The sequence below is a fragment of the Taudactylus pleione genome, unplaced genomic scaffold, assembly GCF_031769625.1.
Source record: "Taudactylus pleione unplaced genomic scaffold, aTauple2 ptg000139l, whole genome shotgun sequence".
NCBI lineage: Eukaryota > Metazoa > Chordata > Amphibia > Anura > Myobatrachidae > Taudactylus > Taudactylus pleione.
The window spans coordinates 1367151-1381600 of NW_028284541.1; the positions used below are offsets into that span (position 1 = coordinate 1367151).

Genomic DNA, 14450 nt, shown 5'->3' on the forward strand with positions numbered 1-14450 from the left:
TCACACAGGGCGGTGCCACAATTGCCAGTGATTATACAGCAATGCCCGAAGCATCCTGAGGATGCTCCGGGGAGCTGTAAGGGCAGCGGTGTGACCATCTGAAGCATCATAAAGACGGTCCAGGCGGCACTGCTGCATAGATTCTTCCTGCAGGGTGCTATTCTAGGCACCGTGCTAGCCAGATGAGGCTAGCAGAAAAAAGCTCAGAGGGCCAGAAAAATTTTGATTCCGGGATCCTTATATGGCCCCCGGGCCTGAGGGTCCCCATCCCTGGCTTAGGAAAAGATGGTGCTTAGAGATGAGATCGTCTCCAAGCGCCGGCTCACCACGTGATGGCAGTGATGTCATCGGCCCAGCATTAGTGCCGGGTCAGGCCATCAGTCTGAAAGGGGTCTCAGCCGGGATTGGCGCGTAAACAAAATCCTGGGTGCGGCCCGGCATACAGATGTGAAAGGGGTATTAGATTGCCAGGGATTGCCAGGTACCATGCAATAATCACAGCCCATGCCAGTCATACATTACCAGGCCTATTTCCCCACTGCAAACAGTTCCCTGAAACAATGCAACCTGAAAGTCTTTTCAAACGTTATTGCCTTATAATTATATTTAGGGTCCTTTAATTTGCACATTGTACTTCTGGAGCAGGTGGCACATTTTACATTTGTTTTAAAATACATAGTACTGTACAGAGCCGGCCCTTGGCATAGACAAACTAAGCAAATGCCTGGGGCATTTGGAATGCCTAGGGGCATACAAGCCCTCCTAGGGTCGGTAGAGGTTTGGTGCAGGCACAGCCCGGGCACCTGCTGCCGGCTGGGCAGAGACTCTGGCCGCTGCACAGCCAGGGCCGGTGCAAGGTTTCTTGGCACCCTAGGCATATTTTCAGCCTTACGCCCCCCCCTGCCCCCATCCTCGATAGCTACACAAGCCCTTATACAGTGCCCCTAGTAGTAGCCCTCCCCAGCAGTGCCCCCAGTAGTAGCCCCCCCAGCAGTGCCCCCAGTAGTAATCCCCCCCATGTAGTGCCCCCAGTAGTAGTCCTCCCAGCAGTGCCTCCAGTAGCAGTCTGCCCCAGCAGTGCCCCCAGTAGCAGTCCCCCTCCAAAAGTAGTCCCCCCAGCAGTACCCCTAGTAGTAATCACCCTCTATGATGTGTCCCCCAGTAGTGATCCCACTAGTGTGCAGTGCCCCCAGTAGTACCCCCAGCAGTGCCCCCAGTATTACCCCCAGCAGTGGCCCTAGTAATCCCCCTAGTAGTACCCCCAGCAGTGCCCCTAGTAGTACCCCCATCAGTGCCCCTAGTAGTACCACCAGCAGTGTCCTTAGTAGTAGTCCGTCCCCCCCGCCAGACACAAACACGAAAAAAAAAAAACCCTCCACTTACCTTAATGCCCGCTCCGGCATCTGACGTCTCTCCCATCAGCCACTGCGGGAGCCGTAAGATGGAGGCTCCGCCAGTGGGCGCAGCATACAATGAGAGTTTGTCTGACTCTCATTGGCTGCTAAAACAAACACACAGCTGCCGGCGCCGGCGGCTGTGTGTTTGTTCTGAGTAGTGTATGTGCCGTCCACACTACCGCCCTGCGGTGGCCGGCGCTCCTAGGCAAATGCCTAAGTTTGCCTAGTGGTAGCGCCGGCCCTGTGCACAGCATCCATGATCGGAGCTCAGCTGACAGGTCCGTTCGGGCCTGGCAGCAGCAAATAGCGAGTGGGCAACGGCGGAACAGCCGGTGGTAGTTTGTGGGGGCGGAGCACCTGGACGGCAGCTTGTGGTTAGCTGGGCTGGCTCTGAGCCGTCACACAATCAGAATGAGCTTCTGCACATGGGCAGAGGCTCATTCAGGACTATAAGTAAATGGTCACCAGAGGGTGCTGCACCATGGGCTTTTGCGGAGCTTGGAGTAGTGAGTCACACCTCATGGCTCTGGGTTCTGCCTCCAGCAATCATCACACACAGCTGCGGCCTGCCAGCCTGAGAGGGGAAAAGTGGGTTCACCACCCACGGCTTGCTGTACCTTGGGTCGGACGCCTCTGCAGGCTGCGCTCAAGTAAAGTAACTTTCGAACTGGGAAAAGGCCAGGGTGCTGTGGTGCTCACTGCTGGGCGAGGGGTGCTCTGCTGGGATAGGGGTGGTGGGTGCTGATACCGTGCTGTGCTGACCACACCCCTTTTCAGGATTGCACGGGGAAGGGGCACCACCCAAAATCTAGCCTAGGGCACTAATTTGGCTAGGGCCGGCTCTAACTGTACATTCCAAACCTTTATGTACATAATATATATCATTTCTTAATGTATTGCTTGGAGATTGTTTTTCTGTCTGCCTTTAGAAACATTAACCTTGATTATGAGAGTTTTGCTCCTGCAGAATAACGTCTGCTGTACTTATACACAGCATCTGCATAGAGCCAGGGATTTCAAGCTGCCGGGGAAGTGAATTAAAAAACATATTTATCCTGATCTTTCTAGTCTGGGGTCACTGGCGTATGAAAACGAGAACAAGGCTAATAACATTGTAAATTAAGATAATAAATTCTATTACAATAATTAAACACTCGTCATGTATACCACTTATCTATTTAATGACTCTAAAGCTGTTCGACAGTAATTAGCTTGTGGGTTGGACATGTTAATAAGTATCATGATTGCAATTATGTCATTCTTCCATTAATTAATTTTAGCTATTCGAAAGACTTGATTTCACTGCAGTAATAGCTGACTAAACCGTACTAAACACAATGGATTAACTGATATAATGAACCATTCATGGGCACCAAATGTTCACAAATTATAATTACAAATAAATACTTTTTTTTTTAATCTTTTTAATTAATTATCTCCATGCCAAGAAGCTACAGATAGTGACTTGTTACTACAATGATGATGCAGAGGGTATGGGTCTGTAACTCCAAGACCTATTCTGAAAAGAGAAAAGGGCATTTGATAAGACACCTAGAACTGAGATAGCCAACCTGTGTTTCTCCAACTGTTGGGGAACAAGAAGGACCAACATGGTAATGCTGAGTTTAGTACTTTTACCAGCTTGGAGATAGAGGTTGCCTACCTGCCCCTGGCTAAAATATTGGTCCATTCATTATCGTGTCTCTATTTCCATAAATATTTTAGAGTAACAGGCTTCTGTGTCACAAAACAAAATAATGTAACAACTGAAAAATTCCATTAGAAGATACTATAATAGTTGCACTGCATAGATACAATTGTATTCAATAAACAGTCCTGTGAAAATCTGTTGTCATATCCAAGTGCCAGGACAAGTAAATTCTTTGAAGTCAGAGATCCTCTATAACTCTATAAACGATTATCATTTCTATACGGTGATTGTTGATTACCATTATAAAATTGTTTGCGCCTCTATATCCGCAGGCACCTACCCTTTTGTGACATCATCAAACTGTACAGTGGGAGGTGTCTGCACTGGCCTTGGTATCCCACCTCAGAACATAGGAGATGTTTATGGTGTGGTGAAGGCATATACCACTAGAGTGGGTATAGGCGCCTTCCCAACAGAACAAATCAACGTGAGTATTCTGATAGCATTATACATAACACAAAGTCCAAGAATACTGCTTGAATTCACAGATGGCATACTGCAGTGTTGTTCAAGATATATGCAATTTCTTGAAGTACTAATATGAAGTTGTATTGTACTAGTACAGGCCTGGACAACCTGTTGCTCTCCAGGTGTTGTGAACCTATGAAACTCAGGGCCTGGGTACGTAGCCATATCTGGAGGGACCACGTTTGTCCTTCTCAGCAGCTGGTCCTGACCTCTCCAACAGAACCGGGTCCAGGTAATAAGTACCTACCCCCCAGATGAAACTACAAGCCCCAGCATGTTCTTGTAGTTTTATAACACCTGGAGAACCAGCTAGTAAATCAGGAGAAAAGGCATTTTTGCATCTTGCGCAAGTGACCAGCAGATAATTATCAGTAGTGCCAGAGCCGTAACTAGACTTTTTTTTATAGTGCCCTGTGCCAGGGAGGGCATTAACCCACCCCCCATTTTTTAAATAGGGACATAAAAAACACATGAAAAAAGGCCATAGCCTCATGGGGAAGGGCCAGGTAAGAGATAGGGGAGGCTAGGAGATGCTGAGGATGAGAGAATACGAAGCTACAAGTATGAATGCTAATAAACTGGAAAATTGACAGGCCCAAACAGTGCCCCCTGCCCTGCGGTGCCCTGTGCCATGGCACAGGTCGCACCACCCTACTTACGGCCCTGAGTAGTGTCTACTATATGGTGTTAAATCAGCTGTATTCCCAATATGTCATTATATTAGCAGTAGCCATGGGATTAAATTGCATATGCACCTGGGGAGGGGTCAGCACAGTAAATATGCAGCGCGCAGCCACGTTGTGGCTCAGGGATCCTCTTGGCGGCCTTCACAATTCCCATATGATTAAGTAAAAGCAGAGTTGCTCATTTATCATGTCACACCAGCTGCACCCACAACTAAATGATATCCAGGATGGCCGCTATTTACCATACAGCTGCCAATGTCCCTGCAACTAGCAGGGACACCTAAATTATGCCAGCAACACCAAAATGATTATATGGAGGTGCCCATTGCCCAGATTTTGGTAGTAGTGCCCATGGTTAGATAACATAGGTGACCACCATCTAAGTGTAGCAGGATTCTTAGAAATAAATTTGTGCTATTTATTATTTTTCAGGAAATCGGTAATCTTCTTCAGACGCGTGGCCACGAATGGGGAGTAACGACAGGCCGCAAGAGGAGATGTGGCTGGTTAGACCTGGTCATTTTACGATACGCCCATATGATCAATGGGTTCACTGCGTAAGTCTGTTATCTTTCAGTAACAATATAAAGAAACACACAAACACACATACATATTGTGAGATCCTAGATACAGTTATTGCAACACACTAATATATATTTCGATAGAAAAAATTATCTTTCACACATTTTTAAATAGGATCTATACAGTATTTTAGATGTACTATAAGTATCCGGGACTTGGAAATCAACCGGTTTGTTGTATTAAACATTTTAATTTATTTTTTTAGCTTGGCACTTACAAAACTGGATATTTTGGACATACTGGATGAGATTAAAGTTGGTGTAGCGTACAGACTCAATGGGAAGAGAATCCCCTACTTTCCAGGTTTGTGAATATCAGTTTCCATTGGATTTATAAGCTGTGGAACCGATGAATCTTTGGGTATCTTGTATCATGTATTTGAATTTCATATAATGTATAGAGATGTGTGCTGGACAATTTTTGCTGGTTTTGGTTCCAATTTGCATTTATTATTCACATACATATAAAAGCCCTCAGAATTGTCGCAGTTTGAGTTGAGCTGCGAAGTGAAAAATAAATATATTGTTCTATTTTTTGTACTGTTCTGGCACACTGTACCCCTGTGCATTTATTACTCACTTACATATAAAAGCCCTTTGAAGTGCCCAAAATTAGTCACACCTCTACCGTAACTCCATCTGATAGGGTCACCATCCAAAGAATGGTGGACAATTATTTTCATGACACCGTACAAATAAGCATGTCACAGAGTCCCTTTGAGTACTGGAAGGAAAAAAAGACAATTTGGAGGCCCTTGTACAAACTGGCTTTGCATTACTTAAGCTGCCCACCCTCCAGTGTGTACTTAGAGTTTTCAGCACAGCCGGGAATCTTATCAGCGATCGGCGTAGGAGGCTACTTCCTCAAAATGTGGAAAAGATGATGTTCATCAAAATTAACTGGAAATTTTACGAGGAAGACCCTTATTGGCAATTACATAAAAGTACAGACTTCTGTATTGGTGGATTCCAACGGGGATGAATTAATATTGTGTGAGTATGATGTACACACGGGTGAGGGTGAGGATGATAATGACAATGACATCTTGCCACTGTAGAGCTGTTAACTTTGCTGCCTTAAGCTGTTTTGTGGGGGCCCAAACAAACCAAGCACTTCAGCCACAAAAGTGTCAGTTCCTGTAGCTGAAGTGCTTAGTTTATTAAACTATGCCCAAGGACAAATCCATTTTGCACCACTTTTCTTTTCTGCTGCATGGCAATGTTTCTTAGATGTGCTATAAACTGCTGTGTGCTTGTGCTGCTGCTCTGTCGCTTAGTAACTAGCCAACTAGCTGCAGCCTTTGGTCTAAAGTGGATTAAAACAATATTGTGAGCTGTTAGGTGGTCAAAATTAACTGGAAATGAGTGGAAATGAATGTTATTGAGGTTAATAAAACTCTCGGAACAAAAAAGGTCCAAATTATGTGATTTTAGCTTTTTTTGAACATTTTTGGAAAAAATACAAAACCAAAAACAGTCACAGTGTTTTGGCAAAACCAAAACCAGACAACAAATTAGAACCAAAACCAGCAAAAATGGTCCGGTGCACATATCTAATCAAATTCTATATATTGCTGAGCTACTAAAATAAATAAATTTGCAAACATTTGTTATGGGTCCCATACAACAGGCTGTTTCTGGATGAAGAGTCGACAGACAAAAGGTCGACAATGTATAGGTCGACACCAGATGGTCGACAGTCAAAAGGTCGACAGGTACTAAAGGTCGACTGACAGAAGATTGACAGGTAGATGTACTAAGCCTTGGAGAGAGATAAAGTACCAACCAGTCAGCTCCTAAATTTCATTTTTCAAACAGCCTGTAAAGTGATAGTTAGGAGCTGACTGGTTGGGAGTTTATCTCTCTCCAAAGCTTAGTACATTTCCCCCCTTTTTGTGTTTTTATCCAGTTTCAAACATGAGTTGAGACTGTTTATAACTAGTGAATTGAGACTTGAGCTGAATTGGGTGTGTAGTCACAGGGAGTGGGCATGCGTCCTATTGCAGTCTGCATTAGTCGCAACTGAAGTACAGTAAGGGCATGGAGTGGGTGTATTTTTGCAAATTGTGACAACAACATACATAACCACTGAAAAGTCTCTTATGCAGCCTCATGATGTGTAAGTGTAAGGTTGATAATGATCATTACGTCTAATTGGTGGCAAACTGTGAAAACTCGCCCACTTATGCAAAATCCCTAGGCTTGCTGCAGCACTATTTTAAAAGTGATTTTACACTGCAGAACGCACTCGTTATACACAAAGAATGTATGCTTCTTATTCAGTTGGGGTAGAGGAAGTCTCCTCATACATTTTAAAGTGTTGCCATTAAAAGACTTCCTATTTCCATCTGCTGCTTTTATCATTTTACAGTCTGTAATCCACTTACATATTTGTCACTTGCTCTATCCAGCCATTACCTCTAAACAGGGTCGGACTGGCCCACAGGGCTACAGGGGAAATCCCCAGTGGGCCCCACCTCCTCTTCTAATGTCAGGTATCAGACAGTGCACTTGAATTATACATTGTTACTCTATTACAGAGTCAGTTACCTGGCAGAGTAGGAACATGGATGAACAGATTAATTGCGAGCGCGATTGCGGCTGCGAATGCAATAGTGTACAACTCTGATTCAGGCCTTAAGTTTAAACACTAATGAAATATATGCTTTATTTTCATCAAAGAGTAACATAAATGTTAGTAACAATAATATGAATAATCTGTATATAATCTCATTATAAACTGGCAGATGTATGTATGTATGTATCTCCCAATTAATTTAAGTTCAATTAATGCCACCTCTGCTGGCAATACACTACTACTGTATCTTTTTATCAATTGGACATCTTTTTAAAGTTTACCTATACTGTATTTATATTATATGTACATTCGTAGTAGGATGTTACATTATTGTGTTTGCAAATCTGTTGCTTTGTTTTATTTACAGCGAATCAAGAAATTCTACAGAAGGTGGAAGTGGAATATGAAGTTATGCCCGGCTGGAAGAGCGACACCACTGGCGCCAGGAAGTGGGAGGAGCTTCCTGCCAAAGCACAAAACTACATCAGATTTGTGGAGAACCACATCGGAGTGCCGGGTAAGGACGCTATTAAGTGTATAATGCCCAAGTCAGCCATTTAAAACCAAATTCACCATGCTGCATTACCTTAGCGCAGACACATGCTACTTACATACCTGTGCAACGTGTCAAGTTCTAATCTGGCATCCATAACACTATACCCCGCTCCCAATACGTAATGTACCTTGCGTGTGTAGCTTGCGGTTAGTGTCTGATGGAGTCATGCAGGACACCACTATATCCAGGGCCGTAGCTAGGGTAGTGCGGCCGGTGCCATCGCACAGGGCACCACAGGGCAGGGGGCTCTGTTTGGGCCTGTCAAATTTCTGTATTATCGTTCTTGCTTGTAGCTTCCTCTTATTTCATCCCCAGGATCTCCTGGCCTCTCCTATCTCTTCCATGGCCCTTCCCAATGAAGTCCTGGCCCTTTTTTGGGTGCATTATGTCACTTTGAAAAATGAGGGGGGCGTCAATGCTCTTTCTGGCACAGGGCACCAAAAAGTCTAGTTACGGCTCTGACTATATCAGACCCTCCAACATGATCCGTTCCATTAGGTACAATATGCTCTACTCCTGGACTTCCCTCTTGATGTATGATTGCAGCCACCTGTGCTGAAACACTTGTTTCATCAATTACTTAGCTCAACACAGGTGACTGCAATCATTGATTAGGTGGGAAGTCCAGGAGCAGAGCATTTTGGGCCTGATTCAGAGCCGCTCGTAAGCGGCCACTCGTTCGCTCCGAGCGATGTTTGCCCAACTGCGCATGCGTACGGATCGTAATACGCACGCGCGAACCAGTCAGTGCGGCCGAAAATCGTTTGTTCGCTAAATAGCGAATGCCTGCTATTTTGAGTGACAGAATGAGGCGTATGTGGGTGGTAACAAGGGAAGGTGGTTGAAAACGGGGAGTGGAGATCCGAACGCAGGCGTGCTTAAAGGTCAAAACGGGCGTTTTAAGGGTGTGCATAATTAATACAGCAGCGTCATTGACCACGTCACTGGGTTATTTTAAAGCCAGAACTGCTCGCAAGATTGTGGTAGCAAAAACCAACCACAAGAATAGCGAGCAGTTCATACGCTGGTCGATGTAATCGATTAATCTAATAAATAGCGGACATGATGTAGGATGCGAGCGGCCAGGGGGCGTATTTTTTCAAAAAACGACCGCAAGTTTTGTTCGCTCATTCAGACCTAGAGGCGTGAACAAACCGCAAAGAGCGAACGGTTCATTTGAATAGCCACCCCTATTTTCTGGACGAGCGAGCGCAAATAGCGTCCGGCTCTGAATCAGGCCCTTTGTACCTAATGGAATGGGTAATGTTGGAGGGTAGGCTATATCCAATTACATGAGCCCAGAAAATTTTTTCTTCTTCACTTCCTACAAGTTGTTGCCTAAAGGGCAATGGCCCTCATTCAGAGGCGCTCGCAAAATGCGAGCGGTCGCTCTGAATGTGGGCGGCCACTTGTGTTTTGAAGTGCGGCCTCTTGGTCGCTAGCTAAGCTGTGGGTTACCACCCACAGCTTTAGCGACTGACCAGGTTGATGATAGCGATGATCAAGACCATCGCAACCATCGGGGCTTGAAATGAGACCCTAAGGTTGGGTTTTGGCAACCGCAAGCCCCAGGGAGCTTCCTGCTCTGATCGAGCAGGAAGCTCCCCACTGACATCACTGCTGATGTCAGTGCGGCCGCCCACAAAACGGCAGGGGTTCCTTAAGGAACGCCTCCGTTTGTGTAGCCACCCCCCCCCCGCCCTGCCTACAAAACGGGGCGAGCTGTCGATCAACATCGACAGCCGCCCCTTTTGTAGTGAGCTCCGGAGCGAGAGAATTTCTCTCTCGCTCTGGGGCTTGCGCACACGCAGTGCGGCCGCTGCGCGTGCGCAGGGCCTAAACATCGACCCGCTTGCGAGCGCTCAGCACTTGCGAGTGGGTCTGAATGAGGTCCAATGTGTGGAAAGTACAGAAACTGGGGCGTGGTTGTCCCTAAGGGTCATAAATTCCTCAGACTACAGGTTTGGCGTCTACAGATAGTCCCAGTTGCTCTTTTGTGAAGGACCCTCTTTTTGTACATAGAGTTGCAAACCAATTGCAATTTCACTGCCAGCTCGGGCTTGATCCAGTAGTGCACGCAAGTGCACTGCTGAACGCAGACCCATTCTGCGAGTGTGCAGAATGGATCCTGCTCAATCGCACGTAAGCCCGTGAATGCCTCTGCCTGATTGACAGGTAGAGGCATTTAAGGGGCGGTGCAGGGGCGGCCGGCATTCCTGGAAACGGGGCGTGTCTGCTCCGTTTTCCAGGAGTGGCCAGCCCAGAGACTGCGTGGACGTACGCAGTCTTCTGGGCTCGCAGGCCGGCCAGCCTGAATAAGCTGAGGCTTACTCAGCTGTCCGGCCGCCCGGCGCTGTCCACCACCTCCATCACAGTGCTGAGTTCGCAAATGCAGCAGGGGGTGTCATACACTTTGCCGTTCGCATCACACGTCATCTCCGGTATTTATTAGATTAATCGGGAACATCGAAAGGCATCTGAACTGCTCGCAGTGCTTGTGGTAGGATTTTCTTCCCGCTATCACTTCGAGCAGTTCTAAAAGACAACCAAGTGACGTGGTCGATGACTCTCCCTTACTAATTATGCACTCCCATTAAACGCCCGTTTTGACCGTTAGGCACGCCTGCATTCAGATCTCCACTCCCCCGTTTTCAAGCACCTTCCCCTGTCACCACCCACAAACGGTACATTCTGTCAATCAAATTAGCAGTCCCTCGCTGTTTTTACAAGCGCACTATTTCCGACCGCAATGACTGTTTTGCACATGCGCATTACGACCCATACGCATGCGCAGCTGTGCGAACATCGCTCAGGGAGAACGAGCGGTCGCTTACGAGCGGCTCTGAATCAGGCCCTCAGTCCTCAGGACCTCACACAGTTCACGTTTTGCAGGTCACCCAGCAGGTGCACAAGTGTATTCATTACTCACTGACACATTTTAAAAGATCAACAGGTGGAGCTAATTATTTCACTTGCGATTCTGTAAGGTGACCTGGAAAACATGCACTGTGTGGGGTCCTGAGGACCGAGTTTGAGAACAACTGCTATAAGGGGTTGCCTACTTTTAGGTGACTTTTGGCATATTATCACCATCCTAAGTTGAGTCCATGGTACCTCAGAATGGCCGCAGGAACTGAGACACCAGAGCCCTATGTCTTGCTTACGGGATCGCAGGTGCGGGGGGTGAGACGCCTATAAAAAGAGTTGCGACGCACCTTTGTTCAGTGCTGACACTCCCACTACCTTCCCCGAAGGCTCACTGACTGTCAATCAAACTGCGAGTTAAAACTTGCTGCGAGCAACTATGGTAATATATCTTGACATGTGATTTAGTGCGATTTATACGCGTATGCCGTTTACTGATAATCGCTAAACTCCAGTAAACATTGGTATTGCGTACAACTCTGAATCAGGCCCAGAACTCCGTAGGGTGAGGCACACTTAATATTTAAAGTACTAAAATGTTTACTTTTACTTCTATATTAAATAAAAGACGGACAAAACACAAACACGTATATAGAACACAGAGGGGTAAATTTCCTAAATGGCGTTTTCTTCAGAGCCACCGATTATCGGCAGCTTTGACTGAAAACGGCAACAGGAATGCTATATCTGGCTTGTTTAGCATTGATTCCTGTTGCCGTTTTAAATTCAGTCAAAGCTGCCGATAATCGGTGGCTTTGCAAAACTGACATTTAGTATATCTATCCCAGAAACTCCTCAGCCTTGTTTAACCGAGGTCTTATAAGACTGTCTTGTAGACGACATTAGTCGTTTTTCCTCCTGACGTCAACAGGAAAAGATTTAGTTTTGACGTGACACGCAAAAGGGCCACGTAAAGTTGTCCATGAGCAAAACAGTCTCAACTTAGGTCAACTCCAGCCACTTTAAGTGTATGTCCCTGTGCTTTATTTACTGTCATGACAAAGCGGACTAGTTTAAAATTAAAGAATCGTTTTTCACATAAATTAAATAGGAACGGTAAAAAAAGGGAAAAACTAAACATTTTTTATCAGTAAACAGCGTAAGTCAGCGTAAGTCAAGAAAGCGCTCGGACATCCGTTTTGTCACTGCTCGGCTCCCTTTTGTCATACATTAATGTTTCATACACCTAAACCCTCCTCGACAAATGCTCTATAGAATTGTGTAGAAACTGCATCAAAATCCGTCCAGTGGTTCTTGAGATTAGCCCGAACAAACAGACAGACGCCTACCAGGGACTTTATTTTAGACTATGTTAAAATAGATTAACTCCTTTCTTACAATGCAGTCAATTCAACACTTGTAAAAGCAGCAATCCCATATTATAAATCTTTGTGGCAGGCTATCAGAAGAAGATTGACAATTTTAATTGTTTCATTTATTTCTAGTTATGCACAGTTTCCAGAATATAAATTGACTGCCATGGCCACAGTCAATTGAAACATGGGCAGAGAGGCTTGGAATGCCCCTCTGAACTCTATCTCACTGTAAAATACTCCCCACTCTGCCTTTACATGTTTTAAAAAAAGATATTGATTAGTAGACAGTTGGGAAATAATACTATTAGATAGATGCTTAAAAAGCACTTAATATTAAAAACTTCTATGTGACATTGCTGCTTTAGTGTTACTGAATTATTATACATCTGTTTCCAATTACTTTTATGCATTTTATCTTCACTATTATATGAGATAACATGTATCCTTTGTTTTTAACTGTAGTGAAATGGGTTGGCGTTGGAAAATCAAGAGAATCTATGATTGAGCTGTTCTAGAGTTCGGTACTTTAGAATTCCACACCCCAATTTCAGCGCAAGACAAGAGCACTGTCAGTGACGGTAGTGAATAGTGTGTACTACAGCATATTCTGGACCTGCTGTGAGACTGCTTTCCACTTTGGTACACTTTGTGACTGCCTATGATAATCTAAATAAAATTGGTTTGAAATAAAGATTTTTTTTTTGTATAATACTTTTGAAAAATTGTGTTAAATTAGTAAAGTACAAAAAAAAAAATTGTATCTACACAATTTGTAAACTACACATTTATGTGACTACTAAGGTGTCCATCTAGATCTAGTCAAGCATTTAAGCCTAGGGGGTAGATTTACTAAAGCTTCTAAGACAGACAAGTGGAGGTGTTGCCTAAATCAACCAATCAGATTCAAGCTATCATTCCTCTATTGCCTTCTAAAAAATGATAGAATCTGATTGGTTGGTAAGGGTAACACCACCACTTGTCTGCTTTAGAAGTTTTAGTAAATCTACCCCTAGGACTTGTAGAATCTATGGTATTTCTAAAGCTGGGTACACACTATACAATAATCGGGGCGAAAAGCCAATTTCCAACCATTCGTTTCGAGAATCTGAGAGCGTGTACATTGCACATGTAGCCAGACAGTAGTATTGAGTCCCGATATAAGGAGTGCTGCATAACATTCATCTGGCAGACAATGTAGTGTGCATGAAATTCTGCCCGTCTGACTCCGACTCCTGCCTATAGTTCATGTTCATGTTTAAATGTCACCTTAGTTGATGTGCCTCTTCTCTGCTCGATAATTGTGTAGAGTGTATGCTTGAAATCAAATGATCTTATGATCGTTTTTAGAATCAAAAAATGATCTAGTCCCGGTCAGGTTTGCACCCAGGTTAAGCCTCAAGGTACAACAAGCATTAGTGGGCTCCTACCGGGTTAAGGGGTGAGTGACAGGGGCAAACGCCCCGGGGCCCCCTCACACAGAGGGGTCCCCACATCGTGTCAGTGTGACCCTGCAATTGGCAAGAACAGATGAACCTGTTCCTGATGGGGGCTGCTGTGACTCTGTGTTCTGCATGCACAGTCAGTGCTGCATACAGCGCAGAGCGGTTCCTGAGCTCCCTCATCAGCATCACATGGCACATCCCGTTCGTGACGGTGGTGAGGGGACTCGGCAGCCGCCCCGCATTATACGCAGCACTGACAGCGCTGTCAGCGCCAGAAGCATTTAAGAGGAGCCAGCCACAGTAGCTGAGTAATCAGGGGCACTGGGGGCTCTGTATTCCATACAGTAGGGCATATAGTCAGAGATGGGATGCAGTTAGATTACCGGCCATCGGAATCCCGACATTAGAAGCCCGACCCGGAACTAAAGATAGGCACCTCCCCCCCGGGAGGGGTAGGTTTAGGGTGCGGGGAGGGGGGGTTAGGTTTAGGCACCCCCAGGGGGACTTAGGCATAGGCACCACCATGGGAGTTTTAGGGTTAGGCACTGCCAAGGAAGGATTGTGGGGGGACAGGGGAGGGTTAAGTTACTTACCGGCCACAGTCGGGATTGTAGCTGATCGGGATTTCAGCATTGGTATGAGAACCGCCGTCTATTCAGCCATTGGTATTTCATACTGATTCTGTCGGAGATGGCACCATGTGGCATATAGGGGTGCACTGTGGGCCATATTGGGGGGGGCACCATGGGGCATATAGGTGGGGAGCACTGTAGGACAAGGTAAGGGGCAT

General features: G+C 45.5%; 1 protein-coding gene across 1 annotated transcript in view; it reads left to right on the top strand.

Moving 5' to 3' along the window:
* The window catches only part of ADSS1 (adenylosuccinate synthase 1), an 83199-nt gene extending 70270 nt beyond the window's left edge, over positions 1–12929 (top strand). The window contains exons 9-13 of the mRNA XM_088473745.1: positions 3381–3535; positions 4695–4819; positions 5050–5147; positions 7789–7938; positions 12681–12929. Of these exons, the coding sequence (XP_088329871.1) occupies positions 3381–3535; positions 4695–4819; positions 5050–5147; positions 7789–7938; positions 12681–12733 (581 nt within the window). The 3' untranslated portion in view covers positions 12734–12929. The remainder of the gene's footprint in view (positions 1–3380; positions 3536–4694; positions 4820–5049; positions 5148–7788; positions 7939–12680) is intronic.
* Positions 12930–14450: the final 1521 nt, after the last annotated feature.